The 18,825-nt window shown below is 36.1% G+C and overlaps 1 protein-coding gene across 6 annotated transcripts in view; it reads left to right on the top strand.

Annotated features, from left to right (window-relative positions):
- The window catches only part of THADA (THADA armadillo repeat containing), a 136,536-nt gene that overhangs the window by 105,060 nt on the left and 12,651 nt on the right, over nt 1-18,825 (top strand). For all 6 annotated transcript variants that reach the window (XM_039357750.1, XM_039357749.1, XM_039357747.1 and 3 more), the window contains 5 exons: nt 4,943-5,349; nt 5,591-5,712; nt 6,745-6,817; nt 8,941-9,085; nt 10,397-10,528. In XM_039357750.1, coding sequence (XP_039213684.1) covers nt 4,943-5,349; nt 5,591-5,712; nt 6,745-6,817; nt 8,941-9,085; nt 10,397-10,528 — 879 coding nt within the window. The remainder of the gene's footprint in view (nt 1-4,942; nt 5,350-5,590; nt 5,713-6,744; nt 6,818-8,940; nt 9,086-10,396; nt 10,529-18,825) is intronic.

Here is an 18,825-nt window from a genome sequence, read left to right as displayed (position 1 = left end):
AAAAGCAAAGTGAAGGTAACTTAAGCAGTGTGGCAGAAAGTTGCTAAACCAAGCCCCTATGTCTTTTTTCTGAGATCAAAATGGCCCTATCTCAAAGAAGTTTAAATCCCCACTAGAAGAGAAAAGAATAGCTATATTTTCCCAAGTAGAGCTAATAAGAACAAGGATGGAGAAACAATTTTTAGGAAGCTATGGATAAGTGATTATCCTGAATCAGCTTGGAGCTATGTCCTTTTAACCTTTGAGGAAAAATACAGTAAAAGTTACTTATAGACCTTAATACATTCCATATAGCTTGGCTTTTAGATAGCTTTGAAAAATAGGAAAGGAGGAAGACAAGACAGGAGGAGTTTGGTAGACAGATGTCCCCATATATTTCTCATCTCAGCAGTTTGGAAGTATAAAAATTGTATATTTGTGCCATTAGCTGAGGAGGTAGTATCTAAACTCTAATCTTTTTTTGCCATCTTTTAATGTCTAGAATTTTTTTAGCTTGGATCCTTTTTAAAAGAAATTGAATGTCTAACAGCTCCTTCTTTAATGGGAGTTTCATGATGTCTGATGTCATGCTTAAATCCCTCTAGCCTTTTGGCACCAAAGAAAAGATATGGAAAAAGATATGGAGAATATTCTATTAAAGAGCCCACCTACTCTTGGCCACTAAAGGAAAGGATGACAGTTGTATATATTTCATCTATTTATAACTATCCTCATTTCTAAGTGAAAATATAGCAAATACTGTGGCGTTGCTCAGCTTCTTCTGATTTATTGTATTTTGTGTCTCTAAGAGTAGTCAGTGCTTCTACCACGTTCAAAGTTTTCTGCCCATTTTAATAGTGATTCAGTGATATTGATACATTTTGCTGCTACTACTACCATGGTGTTTTTAATACTGCAAGCACTTTGAACATAATTGGCCTATTTAGGACTGCATGCTATTCATTTTGACAAATTGCATGTTTAGGGCTGTGATAATTTCCAGTAAGTGTCAGCATTTGATTCCTAATTTATGCACAGTTGGAGGTTTTGGTATAAATGAACCAATTGTTACATCACGAGTCTTAAAATTCTGATTTTCTTTAAGTGATTTGTAATTGGAAAGGGCCTCTAAGTCAAATCAAGTCTTTATTTTTTCCCTTGGTTTCCTATTACATTGGTGGGGGGGTGAGGGGGGGGCGTCTTATAGTATAGTCTAGCAACCTCTAAGAGATTTGGGCTTAGGAACAATATAAAATATTATTTTATATTAGCTACTATTCTCTGTTGTTATTTGGGCAGATTTACTCAGCCAAGTAAGTAGATATTGTTTATTGGTTACCTAGTTTAGGTAATGAAATGTCTGCAAGAAAACAATCAAGTTCAGAGAGTACCAAGGACCCCTCAGTTTAACCCTGAATTACAAATATTCTCTTTTATTGGTGTGTTTGTGTTTGTCTGTGTGAGTGTGAGTGAGAGAGAGAGAGAGAGACAGAGACAGAGAGAAATATTCTCCTGTATTGGTGTGTATATGTGTCAGAGAAAGAGAGATTGCAAGCATTAGTCTTTTCTGAAAAGTGGTCTTTTCCCCTATATTGGGGAAAGAACCATTTTCCAAAGTAGGACCCAGGTTCTTGAAAAGTAATTGATGGAGCTCAAGTTATGAGAGGGTGAGAACATACCAGCATATATTAGTAAGCATATATTAGGGGATACTTTTGCTGGTTTCCATGTTGTGACATGCTTGCTAGAAATATGGTAATCACATCAGAAGTGCAAAGATCAGACAGCTGTTGCAGTGGATATGAAAAATTGTTCATCTGCCTAGAAGGCTTGATTGTTTTTAATTTAGAAATTTCTCTGTGTTTCATTGAAGGAGAAAAGATAATAGATAAAAAAAACATGGTCTCAGATCAAAGTATTTTTTTCCACAGAAAATGTTTCCTTTACCACAACTAAAAATAACTAAGCACAAATATCTTTGTTTAGTATCAAAGCTTCTTCCAAATACTTTAGAATACTAAATTAAGAATAATAGTTCTTAATTTTTATAGCAAAGATGGCTTGCATTCTTATGCAATCACAATGGATTTTTTTTTTAAAAAAGAATATACCTTTTATGTGAATTTAAATGCTATGCTTTAAATTATTACATTTCACAATATTCATGCTCATTTTCTTTTCCTATTTATATCTCCCTTTCCCTACAATCTTAACTTTTGCAATATATATATGGTTTATTTAATAAAATTGTAAAATAGCAATGTGCTGTGTGGTGTTGTGTAAAATTCTTGTTAGTCCTGCTCAGTTCAATTGATTGTATTATCAGGTAAGTATGTATGATACTGTAATTTTGTTCTGAATACATTAAGTCAGCCTTAGGCAGCATGGTCTCCTTCAGATGTGTTTGGATTACAACTCATGAGATTCTTTACCACAATGGCCTGTGGTGGAATCTGACCACTTGATTGGATTGTTAAAGTGGTAGGCAGTGCAGGTGATAGTGTAAGGTGGTGCTTGTAAAATGTGGCCCTAGCACTATAGGCATGTTCCCCATGTTTTCTCTATTATTGGTGCAACACCCACCTGCTGCTAGATTGTATCATAAATAAAAGGGAAATTTAAAGTGCACTCAGCACTTTTGGTGGTTGGCCAGCACTTGGTGCCATATGGTACATTATTTTATACAAGTTACACACTTTGGATCTCAAGTGAATTGCTATATGCCTATCCCAAAGCATTCCAATGATCTCCTTCAATCTCAGCCACATTGCATCCATCCTTGTGCATTCATTACTGCTGCCATCACTTTGCAGATCCTAAGTAATGGAAGAAGTTTGTCTTCACTAGATCTTCACTGCTTGATAACTTCTTGATAACAAGGCGCAAGTCAAATTAGCTAAGATGATTGTTCCATGTTTGAAAAGAGTGGTGCAGTTCTTCCTTGTTGGTAATTGTGAGCAGGACATCATCAGCGTCAAGCAAGTCCCAGATTTAATGTGATGCTTATTCATGATGAGAATAAATAACAATAGTAATAATGCTGAGCCTTAGTGCACATTAATTTTCATAGGAAAGCTCTTGGAAAAGCCAATGTATAGTAATTGGCTGCAATAAATAAAAATCCAGACCCATTTTATAAATGGCTTGGGCACACCATGGTCACGTAATGCATGCCATATCATCTGACATGGAAGATAATTAAAAACTTTTCTCCATGTTTCTCCATGTGGGCTGCAAAAATGGTATCAGTGGTACTCAAGTCTTTGACAATAGCTGCACTGATGATACTGATTTCAAGAGTGTCACTTGGTTGAGGTTCCACTCAAAAATTTTAATTGTGTGTGATAAACTGATTGGTCAGTAGTTTTCCCATTTGCCTTTGTCCTGAAGAGGAGACCTGTGATACTCGTGGCCCAGTCAGGGTCCACAGTGGCATTGAAGAAGTTTGTCAGTCAGTCAATTGCTGTGTTGTAAAGTTCTTTCAGTTTCCAGATGTCTGCTGGTAGATTGTCTGGGACAGATGCTTTCAAATTCTTCATGATAGCTTTGGTAACTTTTTCAGCTGTAAAGTACAGGATTGAGTCGACTTTTAGCCAAGCCATCAGGAATTGGTAGGTGTGGAAATTTGACATTAGAGATTTCATCAAAGTACTCCTGCCAGTGTTTTAAGATTTTGAGCTTATTCTGCAATTGCCAACTATTTTGTCCTTAACACATAGGTAGTGTTCTTTTCCTGCCTTGGTGTGTGTTTTCTTGCAAAGATGTATTTTTGCCAGTTTTCACTGGTCTTCTGCATATACCTCTTTTTGTAAGAACCTTATTTTTCTGAACTTTCTGCTGCACCTGCTCTGTCCAGAGCCACACCTGCTTGTGTTTTGATGACAACCTGGTCTTGCAGTGTCTAGGGATATTTTTCACAGCAATGATAATAGACTCTCAGAAATTCAAATGGTATCAATCTAGCCTGTAGTGATTGGAGGAAATGTGATGCAGTTAATGATGACCACATTGTGCTTTTATAGCTTCCACCACTTGATTTTCTCTGGATCCAGTATGCTACCGCCACTCTGTATGTTTGCTGATCTTTATATCAGCAGTAATCATCTTATGTTGGAGGGTGAGACAATCACATGGAATGACTTTTACCTCTATGATAGTGGGGAAATCACATTGTTGCATAAGGATAAAATCAATCTGGCTGTTGTGGTTGCCATTAATATAGGTGTGAATTTAGAATAGTTGATTTCTAAATAATTCAAAATGAATGAAGGGTCAGAAATGCTCCCTAAGTTTAATGAAAGTTTAGATTTCTTAATGTCCATTCAGTCATATGAACTGCTGAATGGTAGTTGTGTTTATCAGATCCCAACATCAATATTCTGCATATTATTTATTAGCTTTATAACACATTTTTCATTCGGGAACTTAAGGTGGCATACATAACACTCCTTCAATTTTTCCTTGCAATTTTGTGAGATGATTGAGAAACATGACTGTCTAAAGTCACCCAATAAGATTCTGAGACTAAAGGTGGACTAGAACCTGGGTGTCCTCACACCTAGTCTAATACCTTCAGCAATATAATATCCTGGCTTTCATAGATTTCCCAGCAACTGACCAGATATTGAAAGATTTAGGATTTTAGGGATGCCTGCTCATTCAGGACACTAAACTAAAGATTACCAATTGCTATTTGTATGGAGCCAATAATATAGCAGACCTGTAAGCAGACAATGCTAACTGTTTCTTTTTTTACAATGGTAGATGCATTCTGATTGGAAAAAAGGATACACCAACTAAGGCTCACAATCATTTCATTAGCTAAATTTATTTGATGTGTAACTTCCCTTTGAGCATCTGATTTATATGTGTCTCAAATAGGTGAGCATGCTTTAAGTGTTTGTGTGGTAACCATACATGATCTTCCTTTCTCATTTTACCACCCTATTTCATTTCATTTCAGAAACAGATATGAACACATTTTGGGGAAAGATTAGCACTATTATCTTGGATTCTGAACTAGCAACGGGTATCAAGTATTCTCCTGCAGTCCCAGGACTTACTCAGTTTCTCCAGAGCATCACCAGACTCTTCACATCTATGTGTTCAGAACCTAGATTTGCAAACAGGAATTTACTTATTAAAAGTAATACAATGAATCCATGTTTGTCAGTTGAATACCTGTTACATTCAGACTTTTGTGAAGTACGCTTATTGGTCTTAGAAACAGTCCTGCTATGGTTGAATCAAGTGAATGCAAAACATGTGATGGAAGAAAAAGGAAATGTTCTGTTGAATCTACTATCTGGCTTGGAGGAAACACTTATTAAGATAGCTGTAAAGGAAAAGCATCCTGAATGTTTTTGCAAGGTGATATCCTATTTTTTTTTCTTTTTCTTTAGGACAAGTAATTTACATATAATAAAATAAGAACTTAAAGTAACATTTTGTGCTGGCCTGTGCCTGAATAGGGACTACAGGGTTGTAAAAGAGGGTTTTTTATGAGCATAATAAAACATTTTCTTTTTCTCTCTCTCAAATTAAACTCGTTATATATTCCAATTAGGCTCAGAATAGTATTTCCTGTAGCTGATTTTTTTTTCTGTAATAGATATTAGAGGTTCTGTATAAAATGGACCTCAGAAGTGTGCTTGCAAAGATGGAAGATGCTGTAAAAATGAATCCAAGAGAGTTCTTGCATTGGATTATGAATATTGCAAATACTTCTGGCAGGTATACTGTCTTGTCTTTTTGTGTTTGGTTAATCTGTATTTACTGATTGCAGACTGCTAATGAAAATGAATTTTGATACAGAAAGGGAAAACATTATTTCTGAATTTTATTAACTGTAATTTTATACATTTTTCCACTTAAAACAAAGATTGAGCCTGGAATTACAGTTGTAAGCCATCCCAATTTTTAAACGAGATACCATGTAACTGCATTTGATTTTACAACTTTTTTTGCATCAATCGTTAAGTAAACGCAGCAGTCATTGGGAGAGGACCCTCTCCTGGCACTTCACTTAACAGTCACCACTAAGTTAAATGGTCACTTAATGTGTCATTTAACAACACTTTCGTTCTGCAACCAAGATTCTGGGCCCAGTTTTGGTTATAGGTAGACGACTGCCTGAATCAGAAACTACAGTATTTCAAGTCTGGAAGTTGAGTCAGGGCAACTAAACTTATTTAACAAATCTAACGAACCTATTCGTTAGATTCTCCCAGACTAAAGAAACTATTTGGATAAGCAGCGAAATGTTTCAGAGCAACAAAATATAAGCCCAATTGCCATGATACAACTTCCAGACAATTCTACCTGGATGACTGAGAATCTTCATCAACATATAGTATTTAAACATTATCAGGACTTAGCGCATGGATAGTTTTCATACATTTAAGGCACATCTTTCTCATGCATAAGACAAACTTGTTTAGCTTGTTTACTTATGCTTTCTCACGAGTAGCCATGAAAAATTGAATTAGATTAATCTTAATTCTGGATTCAGCGACAAAGCAATATGCTTATGTAATAAACCCTATCTCTACCTGGTGGCCTCCAGATTTGTAAAAATTACATTTCTTAAATTATCATGCTAGTTGGGAATTTGGGGGTTAAATATCTGGAGATATTTAATAGATAAGGCTTTTAAAGCAAGTTAGCAAGAAATACTGTATTTTCAGACAGATTGCCTGTTGATTGCCACACTATTCTTATTAAAGATTTAATTTGGTGTATCTGTGTTAACATTTATTTTTACAGCATTGAAATTCAAAGCATATCCCTTAAATTGGCCTCAGAGTTGCTCGTATATCTTATACAAAACTGGCAGGAGGTAAGGAAAATTATTTACCAAATGTTTGCTCAGTTATGCTATGATTAAAAGCAGTCATAATAAATAAATATAAAATTACTTTTTGTAGAATCTTTAAACATCATATTTGTTTTCTTGAAGCATTTAAGTTAATTGATTCATGTCTAAACAGCCTGACGTTAGAAATTCAACCCTAATGCACAATAACAATACATCTAGGAAGGTTTCTGGATTATTGTAGTGTAAATTTTCACAGAACTTTTTTTAAAAGTTTGTCTTAGCTTTTATCTTTTACAGTTTAATTTTTAATTGTTGATGTGATTTAATTTAATTGCTTTTTTATGGACACTCAAGTGGTTTTGGATTTTTGCACAGAATTCTTTTTTAATCTATGGAATTGGAAAGGTTGAATATTCATTATTGGCTATTTATTTATTATTCAAATGTATATAATTGCCCATTTCATATATATAATACATAATTCTGGATAACTTGCAAACAAATATATAAAAAACAATATAGAAAGAACAATATTTTATTAGTTATACAAAAGGCGGTTATATAAATGTTTTGAATTAAAAAAATAAATTTAAAAACAAGAAAAATATATAAAAATATATAAAAATATCATAAATACATACAACTTACAGCTGAGCTAATCTCGTTTATCACAAGAATCAGTTCAGTTACTGCACCAGTTCCACCACATTCCCTTGTATCTGTTGGCAAAATCGTGTCTTCAGGGCCTTGCAAAAAGCCAGCAGGGTCAGAGCCAATCTGATTCCTGTGGTGGGGGAGGGGTTCATGGGTGGGGAGAGATTATTTTCCATGGGATTGTTGCCAAGGCAGAAAAGGCTTTCTTTCTGGCTCCTGCCAGATTAAATTTCCTGACTGGTGGGACCTGCAACATGCCCCACCTGCCAGACCTGATGGGATGATTAGATGTAATGGAGGAGAGACGATCCCTCAAGTAACCTGCTCCCTATAGAGCTTTATAGGTTATTACTAGCATCTTAAATTGAACCTGGAAGCAAACTGGCAACCAGTGCAGCTCACAGAGCAAAAGCATAATGTGCAGATTGCAGAACATGCATAACTGCCTGCACGGCTACATTTTGAACCAGTTGAAGCTTCTGCATACTCTTCAAGGATAGCTCCGTGTGTAGTCAGCATTCAAAGTACTAGCACCCCTTCCACAAACCCACTACGTCCTAGTATATTTATATTTATTGATATTTTTAAAGAACAAGATAAAAACTAACACAAACTAATATAAAGTAAGGAAAATAAAAAAGTAAAAAGCAAAAATTGCAAGAAAACAAAAAAGTTCAAGAAAAATAGGAAAGGAAGAAAAAAGATGTAAGAAGTGGCTTTTGATATTCTTCACAGCAGTTATAAGAAGAAATATATTTTAAGCTCTAGAGTCACATCAGATTACACTTTTTGTCTATAATCTATTTTGTCTAATCATCAAACCCATGAATCAAAATTCATTTTTTTTTTCATTTTTGCACAAAAAGTCTACAAGAGGTTTCCAGTCATCAATTAATGAAGATAATAATTTTTCTCTAATCAAAGAAGTTGATCTATCCATTTCAGCACCATCTCTCAACTTTACCAATCATTCTTATTTAGTAGGTAGTGTTGAATCTTTCCATCTTTGTGCATCTCTCCACAATAATTGTATATTGTATACAATATACAGTACAATATACAATACAGTATATATTTTAAATGTATATTGAAATAATCTTCCATTTTTTCCTTGTATATAATATAAATGATATAAACTCTTAGCATTTAAAAAAAACTTTTTATTGCTTTTGAGTTAGTAGTGATTTCTAGTGACTGCCTGCAGTTTTCTTGGCAAGGATTTTGGAAATGGTTTGCCATTCCTTAGGGTTGAAACATAGTGACTGGCCTTATATCACTCTACTGGCTCCTAAGATGGCCCAAGAACTCATGGTTTTATGCTTTCTAGCCAGGATCGTTAATCAATACATCAGCTGGCTCTTAGCAGTTAATTTACAAAACTATTAATTTGGATGATAGAAATTGTCTAGTGCACAAAGTTCTGATTTTTCAGAATATTGCAGAATATTGCTATTGCAGTAGTTTTAATGGCAGTACCAATTGTTTTATAGGACTTGGAATCAGAGACAAAACAATGGCTTGAATTAGTTAGCTATTGCTGTGAAGATGAACAACAAAGAGATCTGAGATTGGCTGCTGCAGAGATTCTTGTGAGCATTACACCATTTTTCCTGATTGATCAGAAGCTTCCCTTGGGTAAGTAGTTAGGCAAAGCAAGTAAACAAAAGTTATTTATTTTTCACTCTCATTAAATACAACATAAGAATAAAATACACAGTGAAATTTGTACAGTCAAGTTTTATAGTTTGTGCTTACTTCTTGGTTAACTTGCTTCTGTAGTATTTAGGTTGTAGTACACACTTTTAGAATTCTTCATAATTTGGGATAATTATTTGTCGGACTGCTTATTCCAAGTAGTAGTCTGTTTACCCAAGATATGCTTGCCAAGAGTTCCCACTCCATATGAGGTGCAATGGGAGGAGGTTCAGAGGCAGACTTATGTGCAGGAACTCCTTCCTTCAGGAATGCCTTATCACCATACAGAAGAGCTGTGCCTTTATTCATGATATTTAAGAAATTATTTAAAAAAAACAGACCCTTCTAAAGGACATTTGGAACCCTGTACCTGAGATGATTGGTGGTGCTACTAATATCATTCTGGATGGTTGAAGAGGAGGTGTTTGAGATGAGGTTATTCTTGATTATTGATGTTATTTATTAATTTATGTATTGTTATTATTCTTGATGTTTTACGGTTATGACGTTGCTGTGATTGCCATTTGCAACCTCCCCTGCTGGCTTCCTACAAGCAAAGTCAATGGGAAAACCAGCAGGGACGCTTGCAAGTCGCCCCAGTTCTGCCACTTTTTCTCTTAAGGAGCCCTAGTAACACAGTCATCCCCAAACTCGCCCATACTTTCAGCACCCACGTGCTGCCCTTGCCAGCTCACCTGCAGCACACCCTATTCCCTTGTGCCTCTTTCCTGGGATTCTTGCCTCTTCTGTTTAATGACTTGTTATGGTCCTAGGGTTACAACAGCAACAAGAACTTCTGGGATTGCCATTGTTAAATGTTGAGGTCATATGGTATCATGATTTACAAGTGCATCGCTTTACAACAGAAATTCCAATCCCAATTGCTATTGCAACCAGGGGATTACCTGTATCGAGATATATTTAATACAAGCCTGCCTTTAACTCAGGGGTAGCAGTCAACCTTGGCTCTTTTATGACTCGTGGACTTCAATTCCCAGGAATTGGCTCAGGAATTCTGGGAGTTGAAGTCCACGAGTCATAAAAGAGCCAAGGTTGACTACCCCTGCTTTAACTAGTCGAGTATAGCTTGGACTGCGTGGCCATTAGGGTAAAAGTCCAAAGGGAAAAGGACACATGATATTCTGAGAATGTATCTGTTTAGCTTTAATATGTAATGGTTTTAGAAATTATGTTTACTTTATAAGTATGTATTTAAATCCAGCTCTAACATGTCTTTCTACAAATACTCAGGTCTGCCTGACACATTGTTCCTTTGGAGATGTGTTGTTCAACTGTTGCAGAGTGAAGAACAGATAGTCAGAGATACAGTTGCCGGAGTTATAAGACTAGCTCTGTCTCAAGAAAATATATTTAGGAAAACAGGTAAGAAATTATTTTCCAGTGATCAATAATTATGAGACTGATTTCAGTGAAAGTGCTAGTTTTCTCTTCTTTGTGTGTTGCAGCCAGTCATACCCACAGTATGTTTGATCACTGGTGTAACATTGCAACATTGTCATTCCATACCTTGCAGGAATATATGACACAATAGAAATAGATCTTGAAGGGACTTTGGAGGTCTTCTAGTCCAGCCCCTGCTCAAGCAGAAGAACCTATACCATCTCAGACAAGTGACTGTCTAGTCTCTTTTTAAAAATCTCCAGTGATGGAGAGCCCACAATTTCTGAAGGCAAGCTGTTCCACTGGTTAATTGTCCTCACTGTCAGGAAGTTTCTCCTTAATTCCGGGTTGCTTCTCTCTTTGATCAGTTTCCGATCATTGTTTCTTGTCCTGCCCTCTGGTGCTCTGGAGAATAATGTGACCCCCTCTACTTTGTGGCAGCTCCTCAAATAGTGGAATACTGCTATCATGTCTCCCCTATTTCTTCTTTTCTTTAGACTACTAGCCAAATCTAAATCCTGTAGCCATTCTTCATATGCTTTAGCCTGCAGGCCTTTGATCATATTAGTTGCTCTTCTCTAATTTTTTTCCAAATTCTCAACATCGTTTTTGTAATATGGTGACCAAAATTATTATTAAATAATAATAATAGTAATAATAATGGGATGGATCTTGGAAGTCATCTAGTCCAACCCCCTGCTCAGGCTGGAAACCCTATACCATTTTGGACAAATGGCTGTCCAGTCTCTTCTTAAAAACTTCCAGTGTTGGAGCATTCACTGCTTCTGGAGGCAGGTTGTTCCACTGGTTAATTGTTCTGTCAGGAAGTTTCTCCTTAGTACTAGGTTGCTTCTCTCTTTGGTTAGTTTTTACCCGTTGCTTCTTGTCCTGCCTTCAGGCACTTTGGAAAATAGCTTGACTCCCTCTTCTTTATGGCAGCCCCTTAGATATTGGAATACTGCTATCATATCCCCCCTCGTCCTTCTATTCATTAAACTAGACATACCCAATTCCAGCAACCATTCCTTATATGTTTTAGCCTCCAGTCCCCTAATTATCTTTGTTGCTCTTCTTTGTACTCCTTCTAGAGTCTCAAGGTACCCACTATGCTATACCTGTACATTTGGTTTTTCTTGCCTAAATGTAGAACCTTACTTTTTTCACCACTGAATTTCATTTTGTTAGATAGTGCCAAGTGTTGACGTCTGTCCAGATCCTCTTGTATCTTAAGCCTGTCTTTTGGAGTGTTGGCTATTCCTGCCAGCTTGGTGTCATCTGCAAATTTGATGAGTTACCCATCTATTCCCTCGTCCAGATCGTTGATGAAGATGTTGAAGAGCACTGGTTCCAGAACAATGCCCTGGGGCACACTTCCCTCCATGTAGATGCGGTTCCATTGAGGACCACACCCTGAGTACGGCCGGGTAGCCAGCTACGAAGCCATCTGGTGGTGATGCTGTCTAACCCACATTTTTCTATCTTATTGAGTAGTATGAATGAAATGCCTTACTGAAGTCCAAGTAAATTATATCCACAGCATTCCTCTGATCCACTAATTTTGTCACTTGGTCAAAGAATGCAATAAGATTTGTCTGGCATGATCTGTTTTTGACAAACCCATGTTGGCTTTTAGTAATGACTTTGTTTGCCTCTAGGTGTTGCTGATTTGTTGTTTGATTATCTTTTCCAGAATCTTCCCAGGTATTGAGGTCAGGCTGATAGGTCTGTAATTTCCTGGATCCATTTTTTCTCTTTTTTTGAAGATGGGAACTACATCAGCTCTTTTCCAGTCCTCTGGTAGTTCCCCAGTGCTCCAGGATCTTTGAAAAATATAGTTCAGTGGTTCTGATATCACATCTGCCAGTTCCTTGAGAACCTTTGGGTGTAATCCATCTGGTGGTGATTTGAACTCATCTAGGCTGGACAGGTGCTCACTTACCATTTTCTTGCCTATCTTAACTTGTGTTTCTATTCTGCTTTTTATGGCACTATTTTTGATAGGTTGGTCTATTTTTTCTCTTTGTGTAAAGACAGATGCAAACAATGAGTTAAATAGTTCTGCTATCTCCCTGTTGCTTGTCATCTTCTTGCCACTTCACCCAGTAATGGACTAATCATTTCCTTCACTTTTTTCTTGTTTTTTACATGTTGAAAGAAGCTTTTTTTTGTTATTTTTGATTTTGGTCCCAAGCCTTAGTTCATTATGAGCCTTAGCTTTCCTCACTTCATCTTTGCAGGCTCGGGCTATTTGTTGATATTCTGACTTAATTATGTGCCCCTCTTTACACTTTCTATACTTGTCCTTTTTATTTTTCAATTTATCAGAGAGTTCTTTATGCAGCCATGCTGGTTTCTTCTGAGAGCTGTTTTTTCCCCTCTTTGTTGGTATTGTGCTAGACTGGGATTTTATTATCTCACTTTTCAAAATTTCCCAAGCTTCTTGAGTTGTTTTCCCCTCAGGAAGCTTGGGAAATTTTGAAAAGTGAGAGAATAAAAGCCCAATTGGTTGCAGTATTCCAGGTGTGGTCTTACTAAGGTTTTATAAAGCGGTACTACTACGTCGCATGATCTTGATTCTATGCCTCTGTTTATACAACACAGGATTGTATTAGCTTTTTTGGCTGCTGCTCCACACTGTTGGCTCATAGTCAAATGATCGTTCACTAGGACAGATTTAGCCCTGGTGGTTTCAAGGACCTTTAACAACTGGCTGACTGCAAAGAGTATAAATCCTTTCCATTCCTCACCAGTTAGTTAGAATTGAAGAAGTTCTTGGATGAAAAGTGAAATGTCTTCAAGAAAAAAGAAAGTCCAGTTCCTTTTTTAAAGACCTTTGAGACGACTATGATCTGGATGACTGTGAACCTCCATAGACAGCCAATCATATATGTAAAGTCCTTTCTTATTTAATTGCTTTTATTTTAATTCCTTTATTTGATTGTTGTGAGCTGTTCAGAGCCTCCTCCTCCTCCTCCTCCTCCTCCTCACACCTCACCCTTCCTCCTTCTCCCCCCTCTCCAATAACTGCCTCCTACATGCCTGAAGCCTCTTATCCAGAATTTCAAGGACATATCCAGAAACATTTGAAACTGGGCAAGAAGACCTTGTGGCACAAGGACTCCTTTAGGAGCAAGATTCCTCTACCTGATTCCAATATTTTTTTCTTTGCACTATGGAAGACTTCTGGGAGACCTTTGCACTTGCAAAGAGTACTAGTTGCAAAGTGAGAGGAAAGGGAAAGAGAGAGATTGGCTACAAAACTTATCTTCACCTTGTGTAGCCACTGGGCCCAATCCTCCATTTTAAAATGATAATGATGCTACAGAAAAATATCATTTTAAGTACAAATATTGTTTTTCTTTCTTAGTTTTATTTTAATCTGGGGAAAGAGCTAGAAATAATAATAACAATAATAATAATAAAAATACCACCACCAATTAAGGAAAAAGAAAAGGGAATGCTTATCATCCAGATGTCCTTTACTCTTCCTTGCCAGTTCATTAAGAGGGCCCGTGAATATATTTGGCAGAATTTTTAGTGAAAGTACAGAAAATATGATAATGAGCAAAATTTGAGAAGTGCAACGTGATCAGGTAAGCAGTGTCCAGGGCAGGTTCTTACTTTCCAGTAAGTCACTAAGAACTGAATGAATATGAGGAAGCTGATTTATCATATGTGGGAAATCATACAATAAAATGAATAGCACTGAAGTAGTTTCTGCTAATATGAAATTGATGATTATGTTGCGAACCATGTCAATTAAACAGGTAGGATCCAGGAAGAGAGTCTTCTCTGCTGTTGCCCCCCCCCCCTTTGGAACATTCTTCCTCCAGAGGCGAGGCTGTCACCCCCCCTGTTCTAGCCTTTCAGAAATGTCTAAAGACTGGCTCCTATGGATTACATGGACAGTGCTTGGTTCTTTTTGTGAATAAATCCAAATCCAAGGAGAAGAGTTTATTGGCAATGTTGCAGAAATCCTACCCTCTCTGTTTCCGATTCATATTTTTAGCAGTTGATACACGCAGTAAATACAAAAATGTGTGTTCTTAATATATTAAAAATTATTAAGGTGGTACAGAGGATTCATAAATCTCTTTCACTTCAGCAAACCGCTTGTCCTGCTATTACAATAGATCCTATGCTCATTTTTGATATGTCGTTCAGAATAAGAAAATGTTAAAAGCAAGCACCAGCTACAAGAGTGAAACATGATAAACTAAAAAGTTGTTGCAATTAAGTTGCTTTTTCTGATCATTTTTTTAAAGCATTAGAAACAACTAGATGTATAGAAATCACACTTGCAACCCTATGACTTGATAACATTCTCTGTAGTTGGCAGTGATGAATTCAAGGGCCTATGTCTAACATGAGAGATTTCCCTATCTTTCTTTCAAGTGATGTACTAGATCTTTGAAGGGTGTTTAAGTGTGAAAACTCTCTGCTCAAATAGACATTAAGACTACAGAAGAATTTAAAAGGGAAATTTAAATAGATGTATAAGTTAAGGGTTAGAGAACTTGAAAAGACAGTCAGGGATCTTCTTTTTATTCTTTAACTATTATCAGACTAATAGGCCAAATCTATCAAGGCATGATTCTGATGTCAGAAGAAGCTTTACTGAAGAAGTTTTAATGGAGTCCTTGGTGTTCTCTGAGCTTGGTTGTTTGCTTGTAGACATTTTATTACCCCACTAGGTAACATCATCAGTGCTGATGACTGTGAGGTTTGCTTCCTGTGTTATATATAGTAGTTTAGCCTGCCAGTATTGGAAGGGATGTGGTTTTCTGCTTATGAGTTCCTTAGTTAGATATCGTTTTCTCTCTTGATTGCTTGTCTGGTGTTAATCCCTATTTATTTGGGAGTGGGCAGCTACACTGATGATTTTGGTCTTTTTGTTCCCTTCTTAGCTTTTTAATTATCTCTTTTGACTAGTGTGTAAATGACAAACAACCAAGCAGAAAGCAATATCCTAATCAAGAAATTAATCAAGATCATCAGTGCTAATCAAGATCACACATACCCTAATGGTATTTCAAAAGTTAACTAGTGGGCAGTAAATCTGTATTTTATCCTTGTCCAAATAAGCCTTTGTTGCGGTGAGAAACTATTGACAAATTAATAGTAAATGCTGCTCAATCAAATTGGAAGGAACATTTTTGTGAGTTACTTTGCCGTTAATACAAGATGGTTAGTAAAACACACTGAAGTGCTAAAAGCTCTGTTGAGTACTTCAGATAAAAAAGTCTGGGATCAAATGAAAGTAAGGATTGGAAAATCTGCATTGATATTTTTAGTCACACTTAAAGAGCATAAAAATAAAATGGCCTCCCTTAAAAAATGACAGCTGGTTAAATGAAAGATCCTTATCCTAAGGCAGATGCCATCATAAACACTTTGTGTAAGAAATGTAATTCAGGCAAGCCGAATGAATTCCTGGCTCCATGTTGCTTGAAGGAAATATGGTTAAGAAATGGAGGGTGCCGAACTTCCGGTGGATTTTGCGTGCGTGATGGCGGCTACTTTGTAGCCGTCCTCCTGGGTAAGTGTAAGAACCGCTATGAACAGCAGACACCAGCTGTTCAGCGGTTCAAAATCCCCCTCCCGGGCAAAGGGGGGGGGGTAGAGAGTGTCTGAATAGTGGTAGAGCCTCTTTCGCACCCCCCAAGTTTTTTTTTTTTGGGGGGTGAAAGGAGTGCTCCCACGGAGTTCAGACTTGTCTCCGCTTCCCAGCTGTTTTTGTCCTTAGGGACAAAACGAGCCGCCGCAAACACCTCCGTGCTTAAAGAGAACTGGTGAGTTTTTTTTTTTTTTTAAATGGACAGAGCTGAGTAGAGGATTTAGTTTTTCTTTCTTTGACTTATTTGGATTTTAAGTTTTAAGATTTGTTTCTATTTTTATTCTCTCTTTTTATTTTTTTTCTTTGTTGAAAGGGAAAGTAAAATGGCGATCGGCAAACTCCTCGGTGTTTTTTTTTTCTGGAAGTTAGAATGCTGACCGGCAGGCTTTTTGGTGTTTTTCTTTCTTTCCTTTCCCTTTCTCTTTTTATTTCCTTATGATTGGAATGGTTGTTTTTGGTATCTCTAAGTATTTTTTTTGGAACGGACTTTTTTTATTTAATTATTATTATTTTTTTTTTTCTTCTCCCTTTTTTTTCCTTTGAACTCCCTTTTTTTTTATTGTAATGACCCTTTTTTGAAGGACTTTTTTTCTGTTTAATTTTTTGTAATTTTTAAGAAGGAGTAAAACTTTTTTTTTAATTCTTTTTCTCTTCCTTTTTTTCCCTTTTTTCTTTTTATTATAATGACCTTCTTTGGAGGGAGTTATGATTTTTGAAGGAATTTTTATAATTTTTTAAGAAGGACTAAAGGTTTTTCTTTAAGATGGCTCCAAAGCGTCCAGGGATTTCTACAGCTTCTAAATCAACAGTTTCACCCTCTTCTGGGGGTCAGCTACTAACTATGAAGGATTTGCAAGACATGATGGGAGATGTTATAATTCAAATTAGGGCAGAAATGAAAAAGATTTTAGAGGAAAACAATAAGATCTTGAGACAAGATTTTGTTTTGGCTTTAGAAGGAGTTGCTTCTGTTCTTGAAAAGGTGAACTCCCATGTGGAGGAGGTAGCTGAAAAAGTGGACATAATGGAGGGGAAAATTGAAAGTATGGAAAAAGAAATGGAAAATGAGATTCTTATGCTTCAATATGGACAAATGGAATATGCCTAAAGAATTAGAGGCCTGGGAGAGTCTTTGCAAGGAGATCTGAAGGAGATGGTTGCAAAGGACTTTGCATTGATTTTGAATAAAGAAAAAGAGGGAATACTTTATGAAATTGAAAAATTATTTAGGGTTAACTCTGTGGTGGCAGCACAGAAGAATCTGCCAAGAGATGTGGTAATTTACTTTGGTAAAAGATCTTTACGCAATGAAATTTTGCAAGCCTATTATAAGAAGAGATTTCAAATTGCTTCACAAGATGTTATAATTTTTAAGGAGATCCCATCTAAAATTTTAAGAAGAAGAAAGGAGTTTGCTTTTCTAGCAAATGAACTTAAAAAGAGAAAAATTTTATTCAGATGGGATGTTCCGACTGGACTGGTGGTGAATTACCTGGGGACATGTTATAGACTTAATACTGTTTCTCAAGCAAAAGATTTTTATACTTCGGTCCTGGGGGTATGTGCATCGCCATCAATTAAGTTTCAAGCTTTGGAAGAAAAGAATGTAGAATCACAGTTTGAAGAGCCTATATTTATGAAAACTGGAGAATCTTTGTGTGAGAGGCCTCAACAAGTTCAGGTTGAGGAGCAGAAGACAACTTGTGCAGTATATAATCCCAAAGAAAAGCAGCAACAGAAGAAGGTTAAGGAAGTTTCATATTTAGTGGTTTCTGAATCTCTGGGAGATGTTAGACCTACAAAGTCTTTGGAGCAATCTTTAAGGGTGGAATTGTTGCCTGAAATGGAAACTGGGAAATCTCAGTCTGAGGGGCATCAACAAGAGAGGAATGGGCAGAGGATAACTTGTACAACTTACAATTGTAAAGATCAATACAAGGAGGAATTTAAGGAACCCTTATTGGCTTCGGAGTCGATGGGAGATTCAGGGATTTTGGAGCAGTCTCCTAAGGCAGAACTTGCAGCATTTCTTACGAGTTTGATACAAGAATGGAGAAGGGAAATGGAAGAATGGAAGAATGGAGAATGGAAAAAACTGGTATGTGAATAATTAATAATACTAATATAATTGAGATTGATAAGGATGTAGTTTTTTACGGATGGAATTAGTTATTGGTGAAGATTGAAATGTTTAATGTGTTTATTAACTTTGTTGTTTTAAGTTTTGAACCTTTAATGATAATATTGTTTAAATTTGTGTTTTGAAGGGATTATAATTTGCTTATTTTAGTGAGTGGATTCTAATATTTTAAATTTTAAAAATTTGTGGTTTTGGAGGGAGTTTATATAGAGTGATGATTGTATTTAGATTTGTTTAGGATTTTAAAGTGTTTTTAGTTTTTAAATATTATTATTAATATTTTTAAGACAAAATAATTTGTTTAATTAAATGTGCTTAGATTTGTTTAGGACTTATAGGTTTTTTAAGTTTTTGTTTTTTGTTTTTTTGTTTTTTTTTTTTCTTTTTGGATAGGAGAGAAGATTATGAAGATTGAAGGAAATATGTACTTACTTTAAGTTCTTTAAGAGTATTTAGCTTTAATGGTATAACAAAGATTTGTATGTTTATTTTTTCGTTTTAGGATAAAGAAAGAGGGATAAA

This window comes from Crotalus tigris, unplaced genomic scaffold, assembly GCF_016545835.1.
Source record: "Crotalus tigris isolate CLP2741 ecotype Arizona unplaced genomic scaffold, ASM1654583v1 scf7180000018941.1685476, whole genome shotgun sequence".
Classification (NCBI taxonomy): domain Eukaryota; kingdom Metazoa; phylum Chordata; class Lepidosauria; order Squamata; family Viperidae; genus Crotalus; species Crotalus tigris.
This window is presented reverse-complemented; position numbering and strand designations above follow the sequence as displayed.